At 42.8% G+C, this 16,409-nt stretch overlaps 1 protein-coding gene across 1 annotated transcript in view; it reads right to left on the bottom strand.

Moving 5' to 3' along the window:
• Positions 1–256: 256 nt before the first annotated feature.
• wwc3 (WWC family member 3) overlaps positions 257–16,409 on the bottom strand; it is a 172,183-nt gene continuing 156,030 nt past the window's right edge. The window contains exons 17-23 of the mRNA XM_052013860.1: positions 16,210–16,352; positions 14,183–14,357; positions 9,846–10,010; positions 8,201–8,293; positions 6,290–6,520; positions 5,376–5,503; positions 257–1,048 (exon numbers count right to left, since the gene is read on the bottom strand). Of these exons, the coding sequence (XP_051869820.1) occupies positions 982–1,048; positions 5,376–5,503; positions 6,290–6,520; positions 8,201–8,293; positions 9,846–10,010; positions 14,183–14,357; positions 16,210–16,352 (1,002 nt within the window). The 3' untranslated portion in view covers positions 257–981. The remainder of the gene's footprint in view (positions 1,049–5,375; positions 5,504–6,289; positions 6,521–8,200; positions 8,294–9,845; positions 10,011–14,182; positions 14,358–16,209; positions 16,353–16,409) is intronic.

Genomic DNA, 16,409 nt, shown 5'->3' with positions numbered 1-16,409 from the left:
ATACAATGGCAGGGATATTGGATGACAAATAGGTAGCCTATAACTTCATTGCAAATACTTCAATGGTGCGATTTACCCTCAGATGTAATTACTACAGTAAAAGGCTGTAAATAATGTACCAACTAAACATTTTGCATAAAGCATATTAATAATGGTATACTAATAACTGCAAGTGAATAAACCATTTGTTTATCCAAGCTGTTCTCTGTAAGTAAAATTCACTGCACCCTCTCCATAATCACTGATAAAGGTTTTTTTTATTTTAATAGTAAAAATATTGAAAGATGTTACTACTGAAATTTTTTTGTACAATAAACAGTTGTGGTAAAGATTACAATATTACAACATAGTGTAAAGGCACAGAGTAACATAAAACGCTAAAGATTACGTGCGGCTTGAAACATATTAAAGTAACATTAATAATTAGCGCATAGTATTTTCACATCAGGTAACAGAAACAAAGCCAGCTTAAGATTTCATTCCAGTGCACCCAAAAATACTGCAGAACTTTATAGTCTTAAAATACACCTAAAACTGAGACTTTTCCTTCAAGGAAAATATTTTTTTTAAATAAGAAACCTATATTACAATGGACATGATTAAGCTGGCCTTGTTTCCATCTTCCAGCCTTTTAAGCTCACATACATCAGAGTGCACAGAAACTGAAAAAAGATATACAACAGCTTAGTTTGATCTTTTACATAATACCATTCCTTCAGAGATGTTAATTTCACAACAAGGATACACAGTGCCTCGCTGCAATTCTAGAATTATAAAATATATATATAAAGATATATATATATATATTTATAATATAAGTATATAGCATTTTTTTTCCTTTTTTCTTTTTACAAAATGTGTATAGGAATAACCCTTGCAACAAGTGTTTAATAAAAATCACTTAACTGTTTTTTTTCTAGTAACTTCACATAAGTAAAATTGAGACTGATAAATACTTCATAGTTAAAATAGAGTAAAGTGTCATACATCATCCGCTGGCAGAGGAGGTATGTTGATTCGTGCTCGGGTGAAAAATGCCATCTTCTCTCTGTGATAAAACAGAAGTCTAGGTCACCAAAGTCCAAGATGCTTGCAGTGCAAGGAGTAGGTCTACAATTCCATACTACAGGTAGTGCAGGGGGTGAAGTAATGAGCATCAGATGCAGTATTACATTGTGAAGGTGGTGCCACACAAGAGGGAGAGGAAACTGCCAATCCATTCAGATAATTTGACCAAGAACCTGAGGACCCAGGGTTAAAAGGAACAAGGGGAATGTATTTCTTCATACCGTGGCACTTTGACAACTTCCAATTCCCTGGTCCCAACTGTCTCATGTTTACTAGGGACTTCCAATCTATAAACACCTCCACCTCCCACCAGGAAGGTCTTAGCACCCTCTATTTCTGCTGGAACAAAGACCCAACCAGTTCCTCTCCAAAAACTCTCATCCGCCTGGCAGAACTTGTTCTACCCTGAAAAACTTCACTTGCAATTCTTCTCACTTTCCGCAGATCGATGGTGCAGCCATGGGCATTCGCATGGGCCCCAGCTCTGCCTTTCTTTTTGTTGGCTATGTGTAATAGTCCTTGTTCCAAACCTATTCTGGCACCACGCCCCAACTCTTCCTCTGCTACGTTGATGACCTCATTGGTATTGCATCCTGCACTCATGTGGAACTTGTCAATTTTATCACCTTTGACACCAACTTCCACCCTGCCTTCAGGTTCACCTGGACTGTTTCTGATACTTTTCTTTCTTTGTCCAGTCTCTCTGTCTCCATCTCAGGAGACAACTGTCTACCAGTATCTACTAAAAACCTGTGGACTCCCACAGCTACCTCAACTACACCTCCTCTCACCCTGTCTCCTGTAAGGACACCATCCCCTTCTCTCAGTTTCTCCGTCTCCACTACATCTGTTCTCAAGATGAGGTTGTCTGCTCTAGGGCTACTGAAGCGTCCTCCTCCTTCAGGAAACTTGGCTTCCCCCTACCGTAGTTAATGGAGCCCTACACGAATTTCTTCCAGTTCCTGTACATCTGCCCTTACCTCCCTGCTCCCCAGAGATAGTTTTTTCCTGGTCCTCACCTTTCACCCTACTAGCCTCCACATTCAGCATATGATCCTTTGCCATTTCCATGAGCTACAACGGGATCCCACCACCAGCCACATCTTCCCCTCTTTCCACGGCTATCTAGTCCACATCCCTTCCCACCCATTTCTCTCAGTACCCTGGCACTTTCCCCTTTAACACTTGTCCCTACACCTCTCCATTCACCACCATCCAGGGACCTAAACAGTTCTTCCAGGTGAGGCAAATATTCATGTGCACCTCCCCGAATCTGGTCTCTTGCAGTCGGTGCTTACAACGTGCCTCCTCTACATTGATGAGACCAAGCGTAGACTAGGCAACCATTTTGCAGAGCACCTTCACTCTGCAACAGTCATCTTGAACTTCGGGTCACATGTCACTTCAACTTCACTTCCCAATCTCACACTGACCTATCTGACCTCTGCCTTCTCCAATTCCATAGCGAGGCCAAAAGCAAATGAGAAGAACACCATCTGATATTCCACTTGGGTAACCAATGGTATGAATAGTGAATTTTCCAGTTTCAGGTAATTCACTCCATGTTCCTTTCCCACTCCCACCAGTCCACCCAGGTGCTCTCTCCCTTTATTTAGTTTTTCCGTCTTTCCCTCCTTCATTACCTGGACTCACCACCATCTTCCACCTGGTTCCATCTTCCCATAACCTACATATCTATCCACCTGGATTTCTTCTCCCTTGCCCAATTTCTCCTATCCCTCCCCCACTTGGCTCCATCTGCCCCCTCCCCCCATCTGGTTCCACCTTTCACCTACCAGCCTCTGTCTCACCCCTCCCCCTCACTTCTACATACTGGCCATCTTCCCTCAACACTCTCCAGCCTGAAGCAGGGTCTCAACCTGAAACGTTGACCATCCCATTGTCTCCACAGATGCTGCTCAGCCTGCTGGGTTCTTCCAGCAGTTTGTTTTAAAAGGAACAAGCTTTGAGCACATAGTGATTACAAAGCTTTTCCCCCTAATATATAAAGTATCTCCTCTGGCTGCAGAAGCATTAAAACACCATGACTACATAACGAGGGATAGTTGAGTTAAATTTAAAAAAAGGCAGTGACACAGAAATACTTAGGCTTTCTCACAATATTTGTTCACTTTAATTGTGCTCACAGCAGAAATAAGACCAACGCCCCTTGTATATACTATATTCCACTGGGATGTCTTCTACGTTCTACTAGCCATCTTCAAAGGACATAAGTACCTCTTACACTATTACATTCAGTTGAAGCTCATAATCACACTTATCTGTAGCCAGGATAATTATTCAGAAGAGCATGATGGTGAACTGTCAATCAGTCGTTGATTCAGTACCTTTCTTACACAACTCCATATCTGGCAAGCCTATGGGTGAAATAATCTTTCACAGATTTTTCAGTCCAAGGATTGTGAATGAATGTTCACTACTTGCTACTAGAAAGCTTTAGTCATTTTTTTGAAACTAAAGAAATTCCTTACATGTCACCTAACGTTGCTGTTGAGATATTTATTATCTTTTTCCCCTCAAGCAAGGGCCAGTATTCAGAGTTTTACTTCCTTCTGCAGACATGCAAACATTGGCATTTGAGAAGCTACACTACAATTCGAGTACAGCTGGTAACACAGGTTGCCGGGACTCCAGTGGCATTGAAGCTGCAGTGAGTTGGAGAGTTCAGATTAATCATTATGCCAAATCTAAGGTTACTGGGAACATGGAGACAATTTTTAACCTCTATCTATTGGCAGGATAATTGATAATCAGAAAAGATGGATCTTAGATTAATCCCAAAAATCAATGGTATAGCTGTGAGGAATTTTTATTTTTTATACTACAAGTTATTCCAATCTAGAATACACAGCATGAAAAGGTTGTGGGAGCAAACCCAATAATAAATTTCGGTAGGAAACGGGACAAAATACGTGGGAAAGGAAACAAAGCAGAGGTTGGAGGAGAGGGAGCTGGACCCATTGGCTGCCTCTTTTGAAAAGTAGACACACCCATGATAAGTGATTTAGCTCCTGCACTGTAACATTTGAGAAGTTTGCAACCTACTTTCTTGTTCCCAGTTCCACATTAGATATTGCAGGAAATGTGCAATTAGAAAAATAATTTAAAATAAAAAATAAACAAGAAGTCTGAAATAGTGACTGCACATTGAGGGGAAGTAGAAAACAGGAAAAGATAAAAATGAGAAATACAAGTTTTAAATCCTATTTCAAAATTACTTAGAGGTGCTATGTTTCAGTAATGCAGTTTTTGCTTTAAACCTTCTCTTCTTTAAAACCTCTCTCTGTGACCAGCTGTTGTTCAGTGTCCTAATCTCTCCTTATCTAACTTGAAATTAAATTTTGTCTCCTTAAGTTCCTGGGGACATGTTAAATTGCTATATAAGTAAATATTACTACACTGGAAATCCACTCAGTTTAAGGAAGGAGCATTGTTACAGTTTGAGGGAGAACATCACAAACATAAGCAGCTAAATAAGTAGTCAGTTTTCCAAAGCCACTATAAATACAAGGGTTAACTTTATAATGACATGGGCTTCGTTTAACATGGGTTTTGTCACTTTCAAGAGTTGACACAGCAAAACCGGTCTATTTAGTAGCCCACATTTAAGATCATCATGCTTTCTGTAGCGGTTAGCGTAACACTATTACAGCGCCAGTGACCTAGGTTCAACTTTGGCTGCTGTCTGTAAGGAGTTTGTACGTGCTCCCCATGTCTGCATGGGTTTCCTCCGGGTGCTCCGGTTTACTCCCACCTTCCAAAGACGTACGGGTTTGGAAGCTGTGGGCATGCTATGTTGGCACTGGAAGCGTGGCGACACTTGCAGGCTGCCCCCAGAACTCACAACGCCAAAGATGCATTTCACTGTATGTTTCTATGTGCATGTGATAAATAAAGATATCTTATCCTATCAGTTCATCAAAGGTAGCAGCTTGGGATAATTAGTTGCATTGTCTGCGAATCGGAGACATCCTCCAGAAACCACAGCACAAAATCTAAGCAGACACTTGCATAGAGGATTGGGGAAAATCTACATTGCTCAAGGTACCATCATTAGGTGAGACAGGCCCTTTTTATCCAAGGAATAGTGAAAAGCAGTTATGGTGTTTGCTTCCTGTTTCTGACCCTTACTCAACCTCACCAAGACCAAAACCTTTGCCATTTCAATACCCGTTTGTGGTGCCCTGATGTAACAAATAATTTGCTATATATCCACGGGTAACTTTTCACTACAGTGTGCTCATTTGTTTTATGGAATCCTTCAGCAAGCGAAAGCTCTTCTGTACCTGAAAGACTGAACCTGCAAGGGTTCCTTTTGGCTTTGTCCTCGCAGCTGATACACTTCCTTTGCTGCTTTTTTCAACATTTTCTCAGCTGCTTGCTCTTGGCGCTGTTCCGACTTTGTTTGCTTTGCCTGCAAATGGTTTCAAAAGAAAAAGCACTTACATCACTGCAAGTAAACGCACTGTGCAATCTTTGGACAGATGCTTCATTTGAAATGGAATCTGATTTTTATGCCAGCTACAACACTTGCAGAGCAAGCGTTGGCTTGGGCGCCCAGTCCCGCCTCCAAGCCAGAGGGTGATGCATTCCAGGCCCTTTGCAGACAATCCTGGCAAACCCCTCCATGCTGTAAAAGGGTAGGTGGTTCCTTTTAGGTTTTACAGTGGCTGCCTAAGGGTAGGTACTCCCTCCCCCATTCCCAGGGAAGGGAAACCACCTCAGCTTCTCTTCCCAAGGAACTGGTTCAAGAATCTCATGTGTCTAGCAGAACTGAGGATGCAAGCCAATAAATCACGGGAAGTAAAGGAACATCCAATTAGCTTAACAAAGTCTTGGATTTGTTTCTTTGATTACCGTTGTCCCAACCTTCAAACTCTTAAGGTCAATGCATTCTTGTTAAGATATGAACTTTCAGCAATATTGTCTAAGTTTCAATCTACCCAGAAAAAAAGTCATGAAGAACAATATCTCCTGTTGTCCTGGTTTCTGATATCCTTTTACTCTACACAGTTAGTAAGAAAGGCAACCAAACCCAAATTAAAAAGAGATGATAAGAACACTTCTGCAAAGAGGAAAGACAAATTAATGCTTCATCACTACAAAGTTCCCTCATTAGCCCTTCAAACTAGTCTGTCATCAGTTTAAGAAAATCACAATAAACACAGCTCACTGTGCTGAGAGCACAATTTCCACACACCTGCCTCTCTGCTTCCTTCAACAGGTTGCGGAATCGCTCGTCTCTTAGGATCCACTGAGGCAAGTCGACCTGCCCCCGACTCCTGCTCTCCTCCAGCCGCTGTTTCAGCTCCCGTAGTGCACTCAGCTCCTCGTCCAGTCGCTGCTGCCTTGTCCTGGATGCCTGGAGATCCAGCTCCAAGTCCAGGGATGTCCGTGTAGGGTGTTCAACTAGTGGAGTTTTGAAGGATGGCTGTAACGTGTCAACAAAAATCCAGTTGAATTTTCCAAGAAATGAATTTATATTATTAATTACCATTTTAAAATCCAAATAACAACTCTTGAACAATCTTCTGAGTCACAAATAATTTCCATGTGTATAACCAATAATCTTAATTACACTTCAAATGATTATTCTTTGAAAAATGGATATTACAGAAACTTTATAATTCAGCATGGTTGAAGCCCTTCACACTGCCAAGGAAAATGGATTCTTAAAGCAAACAGGCTTATGGATGGTTTTAATAGAACCATTCAGTACAAATCAAAGACACCATTCTATTATTCAGGCTGTTGGTTAGATTGCCTCTGGCAAATTACACCCACAGTCGATGACATAGTGGTGGTCCAATGGACAGCAGTGACCATTGGAGAGATACCACCTACGTGGTCTCCACAAAATCTTCCAAATACACTGTCAGGATAAGCAAGCCACATCAGTGCCCTCTCCCAGGTCAACAACCCCAGCACTGAGGTTCTAATTCCACACAGTTGGCTCCAAGGGGCTGGCCACAGTAATCACGTGTCCAACACCAGTCTCCTGAAAACATACACTCTATTCTGAGCTCTGTCACAGCGAGAGATTCCCAAGTTGAGAGGAAATGATTCAAGGATATTCTCAAAGCCTCCTTGAAAAAGTGCAACACCTCCACTCCCTGGCCAGTGGGTGGTCAAAATGGAGGAGGTAACCTGGATGACACCAACAACCTGAGTCTCCTTGTTGGGAGCATGTGGAAGCCCAGCAGGAGGAGGACACCACTTTCCAAACAAGCCACCAAGCTGCTCCGTCAAACACCTCTTACCCCACTTGCAAATGGAGTCTGCTAGACCCACTATGACCTCATCAGCCACCTCAGAATCTACAGAACTGAGTGGAGGCATGTCACCCTCGACCCCAAGCAACTGCCTAAAAAGGACTGGTCTTGGAAAACAATCAGAGGGGAGCTACAGGTACAAACCAATCTTAAAGAACTACAGTTATCCTGATTGGTTTTTTAAAACTATCTACTTTAGAGGAATGAAGGGTTAGTGGGGATCAGGCACAGGTGTACAAAATGATGGAGGGGTTGTGTGTTAATTTGTAGGTAATTTCATAGTTATAGCTTGCAGGGAACTAGCAGCACACTTTGTAGTTGCATAGTGCTTAAGGGGCACTAAACTGTTGGAAGTACTCTCTTTAGGATAAAACATTAAATTAAAATCCCATTCACCATTTCAAGTGGATGCAAGAGCTCTTTTGATCTGCAGCAGATCAAGTTCTCAGTAAGAAGATCAATATTTATCCCTTTACCAGTAGCGCTTAAGAGTAGATGAGCTTGTCATGACCTCATTGCTAACAGCAGCCTGACAACCTCCTCTCTCCAAGAAAATTTCAGTCCCTGCCTGTTGGCCCTTGCTGTGCCATCAGCCTGCCACCAGGTGGGGAGCTAGTGTGGGATGAGGCGCAAGAGTAAAAGCCAACTGAGTCCTGTGCTCCAATTGGTGGGGAGGGGTGAAGGAAAAAAGGATTACCATCCACTTAAGAACCTCACCACCAGTTACAATTGAGGGAATATACAGCATGTATGTACATACAACAAATCTATCTAAATCATGTAATCTTATGATTCTGCCCTGTAAGTGTCAATTGTCCTAAATTATCCAAAATGCTTACCTGCTTATAACGCAGAGTGCATCGCTCTAATGCATTTCGGATAAACGGTGATCTTTTTGGAAGTGTTGAACTGTCACTGTCACTTCGGTACAGCTGCAATCAGGAACAACATTATATATAACATAAAGACTCATTTTTAATTTCAGTTGTGAACTCTGATCACATTTTCCAGCAGCTAACTGCAATCTTCAGGTGTTGCATTCTCATGTGGAAATTTGGGTCTGCATCCTAACTATCTCCATGTCATAATTAAACTGTGACAGGGTGAAGATCAAACAACCTAGCAATCAGTAGTGAGAGCACCAGCTTGCACATCCTCACTCCTTGAAGGAGATGGATTCTAACTGGTTAAGAGTTAATTTATTTAAATGCTCCCACTGACTCATACACCACAAAAACAGGCCTTCGGCCTAACTGGTCCATGCTGACCGACATACCCCATCCAAGCTAGTCCCATTTGCCAGCTTTTGGCCCATAAGCTTCTAAATCTTTCCAATCCATGTGCCTGTCCAACTGTCTTTTAAAAGTTGTTATTGTATCTGCCTCAACCACTTCCTCTGGCAGCTCATTCCACATACATACCACACTTTGTGTAAAAAAGTTGCCCCTCAAGTTTCTATTAAACCTTTCCCCTCTCACCTTATACCTATGCCCTCTAGATCTTGATTCCCCAACCCTGGGAAAAAGACTGAGTATATTCACCCTATCTATGCCCTAATCACCTGCCTGGACTCAATGCAATTGTATTGTGAGTGTTCAAATGCCTACTTGCCCTCCCTATTTCCGTAACCTTGGTCCACACTTTTCTGCACCTCCACTTCCAACCCCAATGTTTGATGGCGGTGATTTTGGAGATGATTTTAACACAACCTCCAAAGAGCAGGAAAGCGTCAGGATGGAATGATGCATTCGTTTTACAGCGCAGCTCGTCTCAACTTCTCAGCAGGTTAAGTGTGCGGAACATACGGCAGATAGCTTTGGTTAAAATTAATCCACAGTTAATGGTAACCAAGCAATTTGCAATCAGGCTGAAGTCACTGTCTCTGGAGATTTTGCTTCTGGCAGTATAGTAGTCAGCTGCCCAATCATCATATGGTAATTTTTCCACTGTGGTTAGGGTCACATTTAATACTCAGTGACTTCAAACACCAGCCAAGGTTGTGTTAGAGTACTTTTCTCTGCATGCCACCCAATTAATCTGATCGGTAATTCTGATTGCACGTTTAGCTGGCCTTTTACCACATAAGCCCTGAGCAGTTACCCTGCCCCCATTAGTCTCCCTACCCATCCATTCCCAATGGTCACCATCCTCCCATGCAGTTAGATGGCAAACAGACTCTGCTGCATTACCAGGAGACAAATAACCTCGGCGTTCATCCTTAAAAATTGGAGGTGGGTTAAATAGGAAATGAATAAAATCTTATCCATTTCCTTATTTAGCCCATCTTATGCTGTGCCATCATATTTGTGTCTCCTCTGTTGAGGCCCTATGAGTTAATCCTCTGTTCACGGAAACTTCAGAACAGCTGCAGAGGGTTGCGACAGCTTCCCTCATTTTCCCACATTAACTAAAGTGGGAGGCTATCCTTTCAGGGTACAGATAGTGAATGGTTCATTCCTTGGTATTAAACGGCTGCCTACTTACCCTACAGACGTACTGACTTCGTGCTCCTGGTGAGAAGGTCTGTGAGCGGACAATGGTACTACTACGAACAAAAGGAGATCCACGTGATCGACGACTGCTTCTTTCTTTTGATCGAATCATAACCTCTTCAGGAAAGGGTTCTTCAGTGTTGGTCTCTTTATCAACCTGCAAGGAATGAAAACACCCAATCACTACCACCCACTTTTACCCTATCACCACCAGAGGAGAACAAAGTGTCGTTGATTTATTTAGCTGCTTCTGACTGTAACCACCTGCTCCCTATCGCTGAGATGTCCAGCAACAAAATTGTGCATTTTATCATTCAGCACCGGACCACTGAGACACGAAGGTCAATGAGTAAACAGCGTGTGAAGTATGGCCATCAGTCTCATCAGAATATAAACAACAGAATCAGGCACAGACCATTCTATTCCCTCATGCCTGCTCTGCAATTCAATATCATGACTGATCTTTTCCTCAGGATGTCACTTTCCTATACTAACCCTAGATCCCTAGATTCCCTCAATACCCACATACCTATCAATCTCTCTGGAGGGAAATGGACGGTCGATGTTTCGGGTCAAGTCCAGATGAAGGGTCGTGATCCGAATCGTCGACTGTCCATTTCCCTCCATAGATGCTGCCTGACCTGGTGAGTTCCTCCAGCTTTTTATGTGTTGCTCCAGATTCCAGCATCTGTAGTCTCTTGTGTCATTGCCTATCAATCGCTGTCTTGAATATACTCAGCAACCGCACCTCCACACCCTTTTTGGGTAGAAAATTTCCAAAGAACTTGATTGAGTTTTTTTGATGAGGTAACTAAGAAAATTGATGAGGGCAGAGCGGTAGACATGGTTTATATGGACGTCAGTAAGGTTCCATGTGGTAGGCTGCTATGGAAGGTCAGATCGCATGGAATCCAGGGAGAGCTGGATAATTGAATACACAATTGGCCTGATGGTAGGAAGCAGAGGGTGATAGTGGAAGGTTGCGTCAGACCGAAGGACCATGATCATTGGTGTGGCCCAGGGGTCAGTGCTGGGCCCATTGTTGCTTGTCATCTCTATCAACGTCTTGGATAAGAATGTACAAGGCATGGTCAGTAAATATGCAGATGACACCAAAATAGGTGGTATAGTGGACAATGAAGAAGGGTATCAAAAATTACAGGGGGGATCTTGATCAGCTGAGTAAGTGGGCCAAGGAATGGCAAATGGAGTTTAATTTGGGTAAGTGCGAGGCATTGCATTTTGGAAAGTAAAATCAAGGTAGGACTATCACAGTGAAACTGCAGGGCCCTGGGGGTGTTGTAGAACAAGAGGGACATTGGAGTACAAGTACATGGTTTTCTGAAAAGTGGAGTCACAAGCAGACAGGGTGGTGAAGAAGGCTTTAGGCACGCTGGCTTTCATAAGTCAGGGCATTGAGTATAAAAGTTAGGAAGTCATGGTGCAGTTGTACAAGACGTTGATGAGGTCACACTTGGAGTATAGTGTTCAGTTTTGGTCGCCCTGCTATTGGAAAGATGTTATTAAACTGGAAAGAGTGCAGAAGAGATTTACAAGAATGCTGTCAGGACTTGAGGGACAGTTACAGGGAGAGGTTGGACAGACTAGGACTTAATCCCCTAGAGTGTAAGAGACTGAGAGGTGATCTTAAAAAGGTATATAAAATCATGAGGGGCATAGATAGGTTGAATGCATCCAGAGATGGGGTATCAAGAACTAGAGGGCATAGGTTTAAGGGGAGGCACAAAAGATTTAGGAGGAATTTGAGGCCTAGACAGCTTAATCTTTCCTCCTATAACAAAGCATGAATCAATCTAAAGATCCTCCGCTGCACGCCCTCTATTCCAAGGGTATCCTTCCTTAGGTGTGGAGACCTGAACACTATATTGCAAATGGGTCTCATCGAGACCCTATGTAATTAGAGCAAGACATCTCTACTCATGGATTCAAATGCTCTTACAATAATGGGCCAATGTACCATCTGCTTCTCTAACTGCTTTGCCTGTACATTAACCACTGGATAAGCACTACTTATGCCATCACCAAATCCTCCAAATCCACTGACAGGATAAGTGAACCAAAGTCAGGGTCCTCTCTTAGGTCAACATCAAGGCTTTAGTTGCAAGGCACCTACATGCCTGACACCAGACTTCTGAAGTAGGCACTCTACTTCAAGCTCAGTCACAGCAAGAGGTTTCCAAAAGGACAGAGAAAACACAATTCTTACAATTCACCTTCTGAAAATGCAACAACCCCACTGACTTACAGGAATTCCTGTCCGTGCTCAAAATGGAGAAGGAGTCTCCAGAAAGGCACAGAGGACCTCAAGTCTCAAAGGGACCTTGCAAAGCCCAATGGCAGATGAACGCAGAACCTCTCAAACCACGTCAAGCACCTCCTGCCTGTCTGTGGGAGAGACTGTGGGTCCCACATTGGCCTCATCAGCCACCTCAGACCCACAGAACTGGAGAGGAAGCAAGTCATCCTGCAACACAAGGTACTGTCTAAGCAGCAGCAGCCATTCATAACAGGAATTAAACTGACCTCTTTCCACTAAAGGTCTAAATCCGCCTGAAACTTATAACCTTGTTAAATTGCATAGAGCCAAATTTGTGTTTATAGTCATTTCCTGTATACATTCCTTCAAACATTCCTCCAGCTAACTAGAACAATGACAGGACAAACAACAGGGATTAGGGCGATGGCACATTTGGACGTAGCAACATCCTGTATTTGTATAATGCCTTAACAGTGTAGAACACCCCAAGCCATCATCAATCAAAACTCCACACAAGAGGAAGTAAGTGAGTCAGGTGATCAAAAGCTTGGTGGGTTTTAAAGTGTGTGAAAGGAGCAGCGATGGAGACACAGAGAATTAAGGAGGGAATTCCAGAGCTTAAGGGGATGGTAGCTGAAGGCATAGTCACTAATGGTGGATAGATCAAGATCAAGAATGCTCAAGAGGCTGGAATTAGAGGGCTCAGCTCCTGGAAAGTTTCGGGCCAGGGATTGGAAAACAATGATGAGAACAAGTTACTGCTAAACCTGGAGTCAATATAGGGGACCAGCACAGGCATGAAGATGAATTTGGTGCCCATTAGATACAGGCAGCAGGGTTCTGATGATAAGTTTAGGGAGAGTGGAAGAAGGGGTCAGAGTCATTGCAACAGAGGAAACTGAGACATGGATGAGTGTTTCAGCAGCAGATGGGCTGAAGTATAGTATAGTCAGCTGATGTAGCAGAAGATGGAAAACGAGTGGTCTAAAGCTTTTCTTAGGATCGAGATTGTAAACACCATTGTCTGGTTTCAGACAGTGGGGGAGGGATGGAGTTGGTAGCAAGGGAGAGGTGTGTGGAACAGGGTCTGAAATCAATGGTGATTAGGCTTTCCAAGCTTTGGTTTGGGACAAGTGTCTTCTCATCTCATATTGCATGTTGATCAACAGTTAAAGATGCAGAGGGCTCAAGAGAACTGGTGTGGGGGTAGAACTGGGACTCGTCAATGTACCTGAGAACACTGATGCTACATTTTCACAGAAAAACCCGGGGCAGCAGACAGAGAAGAAATGAATGGGCCAAGGACAGATTCTTGAGAAGCACCAGAGGCAACTGTAACAGAACAGGAAGAGAAACCATCGTAGGCAATCCTCTGGTCCCCAAGGGTAAAAAATGAACAAAGCAAGGACAGTCTGGCATGGTGGTGAAGAGGAGCTGGAGGAGAATAGGGAACTGTGTGGAAGATTGCAGACAGGCCAGGAAGAATCCAAGGAATAGGATGCCCTTCATGGTCACATGGAATCTCACATTACTTTGAGATATTGGTGCCATGGGAGCAAGGGAACCTGAGTGGAGGGATTCAAATATTGCTGGAAGGACAGACACACATTCCAGTGATGACAGCATATTCAAGCACTTTGGAAAGGGAAGTTGGAGATGAGGTGGTAAGCCTGCAAGGATGGAGGAGTCAAGGGTTATTTATTTTGGCCGTGGAGAGGGCAGAGGGGCCCCAGAGTGGGCCAGGAACAGACACCGAGCAATTGCATATTGTTGAGGATGAAGGGACTCACGGATCCACCTCCGACTGGTAATTGTCAACTAATACCATCTGAACAAATTCACCGACTATTAAGCACCTCGCCAATTAATACTTTTCAAACAACATATTTTGAAATGTTACCAAGTGCCGCCCCAAGGTCCTATATTAAAAATAGGTACACCATTCCAGGTTTACTATTTGAGATTATAGGTGGTCTCAGATGGACCACCTCATGTACAATAGCAGGTGACATAAACACCAAGTATATTCATGGTCTAAGCAGAATGCTTACCTTCATTCGTGGAACTCTCATTTTGATAGAAGCAAACTGGCTCACTTTATCTGCCAGCTCATGCAAGTGGCCCACATTTCCATCCACACAGCTTAATTGTTCCACCAGAGGATACTGTGGGCTAAGCTGGGCACTATTGCTGCACCCACTGTCAACTGACTCTGCCTGCCAGCTCCTAGGAGAAGGAAATCAGCACAACCATCAATATCCATTTGTAGGCATTAGCACAACTCGGTAACTGCAAAGACATTAATATTTCCCCGATGTCAATCCAATAACACCATTAAACCGAGGAAGTTAAAGAGCAACACAATGTCAATCACTACTCCTGGCGCTGAGCTGGAATGGGTTACTAGTGCACTATTATGAATTGTACACTGAGAAAAGATTAAGGTACAGTAAAAGCCTGGTTATCATGCACTTCACTAACTAGCATGCTACAGCAACCACCACTTCAGAGCTGGCATCAGAATATCTCTGAGGGAGCTACCAGGACAACACCGGACTGCACCAAAGGCCCACCCAGACCAACATCAGGTTAACCCATTACCACTGATTAACCAACACCATTACATTTTTGCACATGCCACTACTGTCCTCTGGCTCATCTTCTACCATCCTGTTTCATACAATAACAAGAGTCACTGACTAAACATGGCAAACAATCAAATCTCTATCAGTCACCTTACAAACTACCAATCATAGTTAAAAGTGGTGAATTTCAGAAACCATTGGAGAAATATTTCTCCCAAGCACTATGCCCACATCATGCCTCAATTACTAGTAGAATGTATTCTAGAGAGCTAGTTTCTTAAATAAATTTGTCTAAATCTGCATTCAAATAAATTAAGCGGCATTTAGTTCCATTGCCTCCTTGGTGAAGCTATTCTGACAGTTAACCACTCGCTCACTAAAATAATGTTCATGCAGATTAATTTTTGAATTGACCCACTTCAAGTCTTTTCTATGTCCTCTGGTTGTGTTGTTATAGGCAAAGTGAAACACCTTGTTATGGCCAACATAACAAATCCAATTACAACCATAAAATCAGCTACAGGTATCACCTCTCAATCTCTGCAACTTTTCCAGTGGGAGCAACAACCAGTCATATACTAGCTCATCATCCAATTCCTCCCCTCAGTCCAAAACATCCTCTAGGTGATCATGCATTCTCCTCTCATTTTAAGAAAAATCATATTTAAAAAAGGGGAGAAGTATATTTAAATATATTTCTATCATTAAGGTGATAGTTGGATCACTTTAATTAAGAATTTCCTTTACCAGCTAGCCATTCAATGTCAATCAATTTTAGATGGTGTTCAGATGGGAAAATCAAAATAAGATAATTAATGTAAGTGGGACTGATTTAGCAGTTCAGGTCATCTCCAATTTAATTTATAAGGAGAAATCAACATTCTATGAACAGTGTGAAGCTGTGGCAGATCAATGTTCATAAAGACAAGGATATATGGTTGTCTGAAGTGGATAAAATATACAAGTCTTTGTTGGACGCTTTAATGCAATGCAGATCAGCTTTTGAGACCTAAATAACAAGGACTGTATATTGTTAGATTTTCAGGGTCTTGCCTTTTGGTCAGAATCGACTGAGTGAGTCCGTAGAACAACTCAGAATCACCAAAGTAGTGCAACTGGTGTATTGGGCGAGGATCCCCTACTGAAGCATGGCCAACAGAGCGGTCTACACATCTGGAGTTCCCCTGATTCTTCCCTCCACTATTCTGCGATAAACATTCAAACCTCCACTGGAGGCATCTTTTGATTTTTCACTTGTTTCATTATCATTCCCCTTTCATTCAGCATCGCCCTTTTATCTTTCAATAATTTCCACCTTTTGCTTTGTTCTTCTCCTGCACCCACAGACCCTTTCCTCAATTTCACGTGCTTAAAAGCTGCCAATCTTTAACACTGTCCAGCCCTGATAACAGACCATCAAATTAAAATGTCGTGTCTACATGCTGTCCGACTGCCCAAGAGCTTCCAGCACTTCCTAACTTTATTTAAAGTACCTTTCCGACACTGCTTCGAGTTTCTCTTCCTTCATTTGCTCCTGGATTTCTTCCTCTGTGCACTCCAGCTTCACTCTCTCCTCTGCCAACTGCTTCTCCACTGCCTCCAATTGAGCTGTAGTTCTTGCTAAAAGCATTGACACCTTCAGCAAAAGGAAACAAAAGCGTTAGCTCGCACAGGCAGCTGCCATCGGAATGGA

The sequence above is a fragment of the Pristis pectinata genome, chromosome 4, assembly GCF_009764475.1.
Source record: "Pristis pectinata isolate sPriPec2 chromosome 4, sPriPec2.1.pri, whole genome shotgun sequence".
Classification (NCBI taxonomy): Eukaryota; Metazoa; Chordata; class Chondrichthyes; order Rhinopristiformes; family Pristidae; genus Pristis; species Pristis pectinata.
The sequence above is the reverse complement of the archived record's forward strand: the minus strand, read 5'-3'. Positions and strand labels throughout refer to the sequence as shown.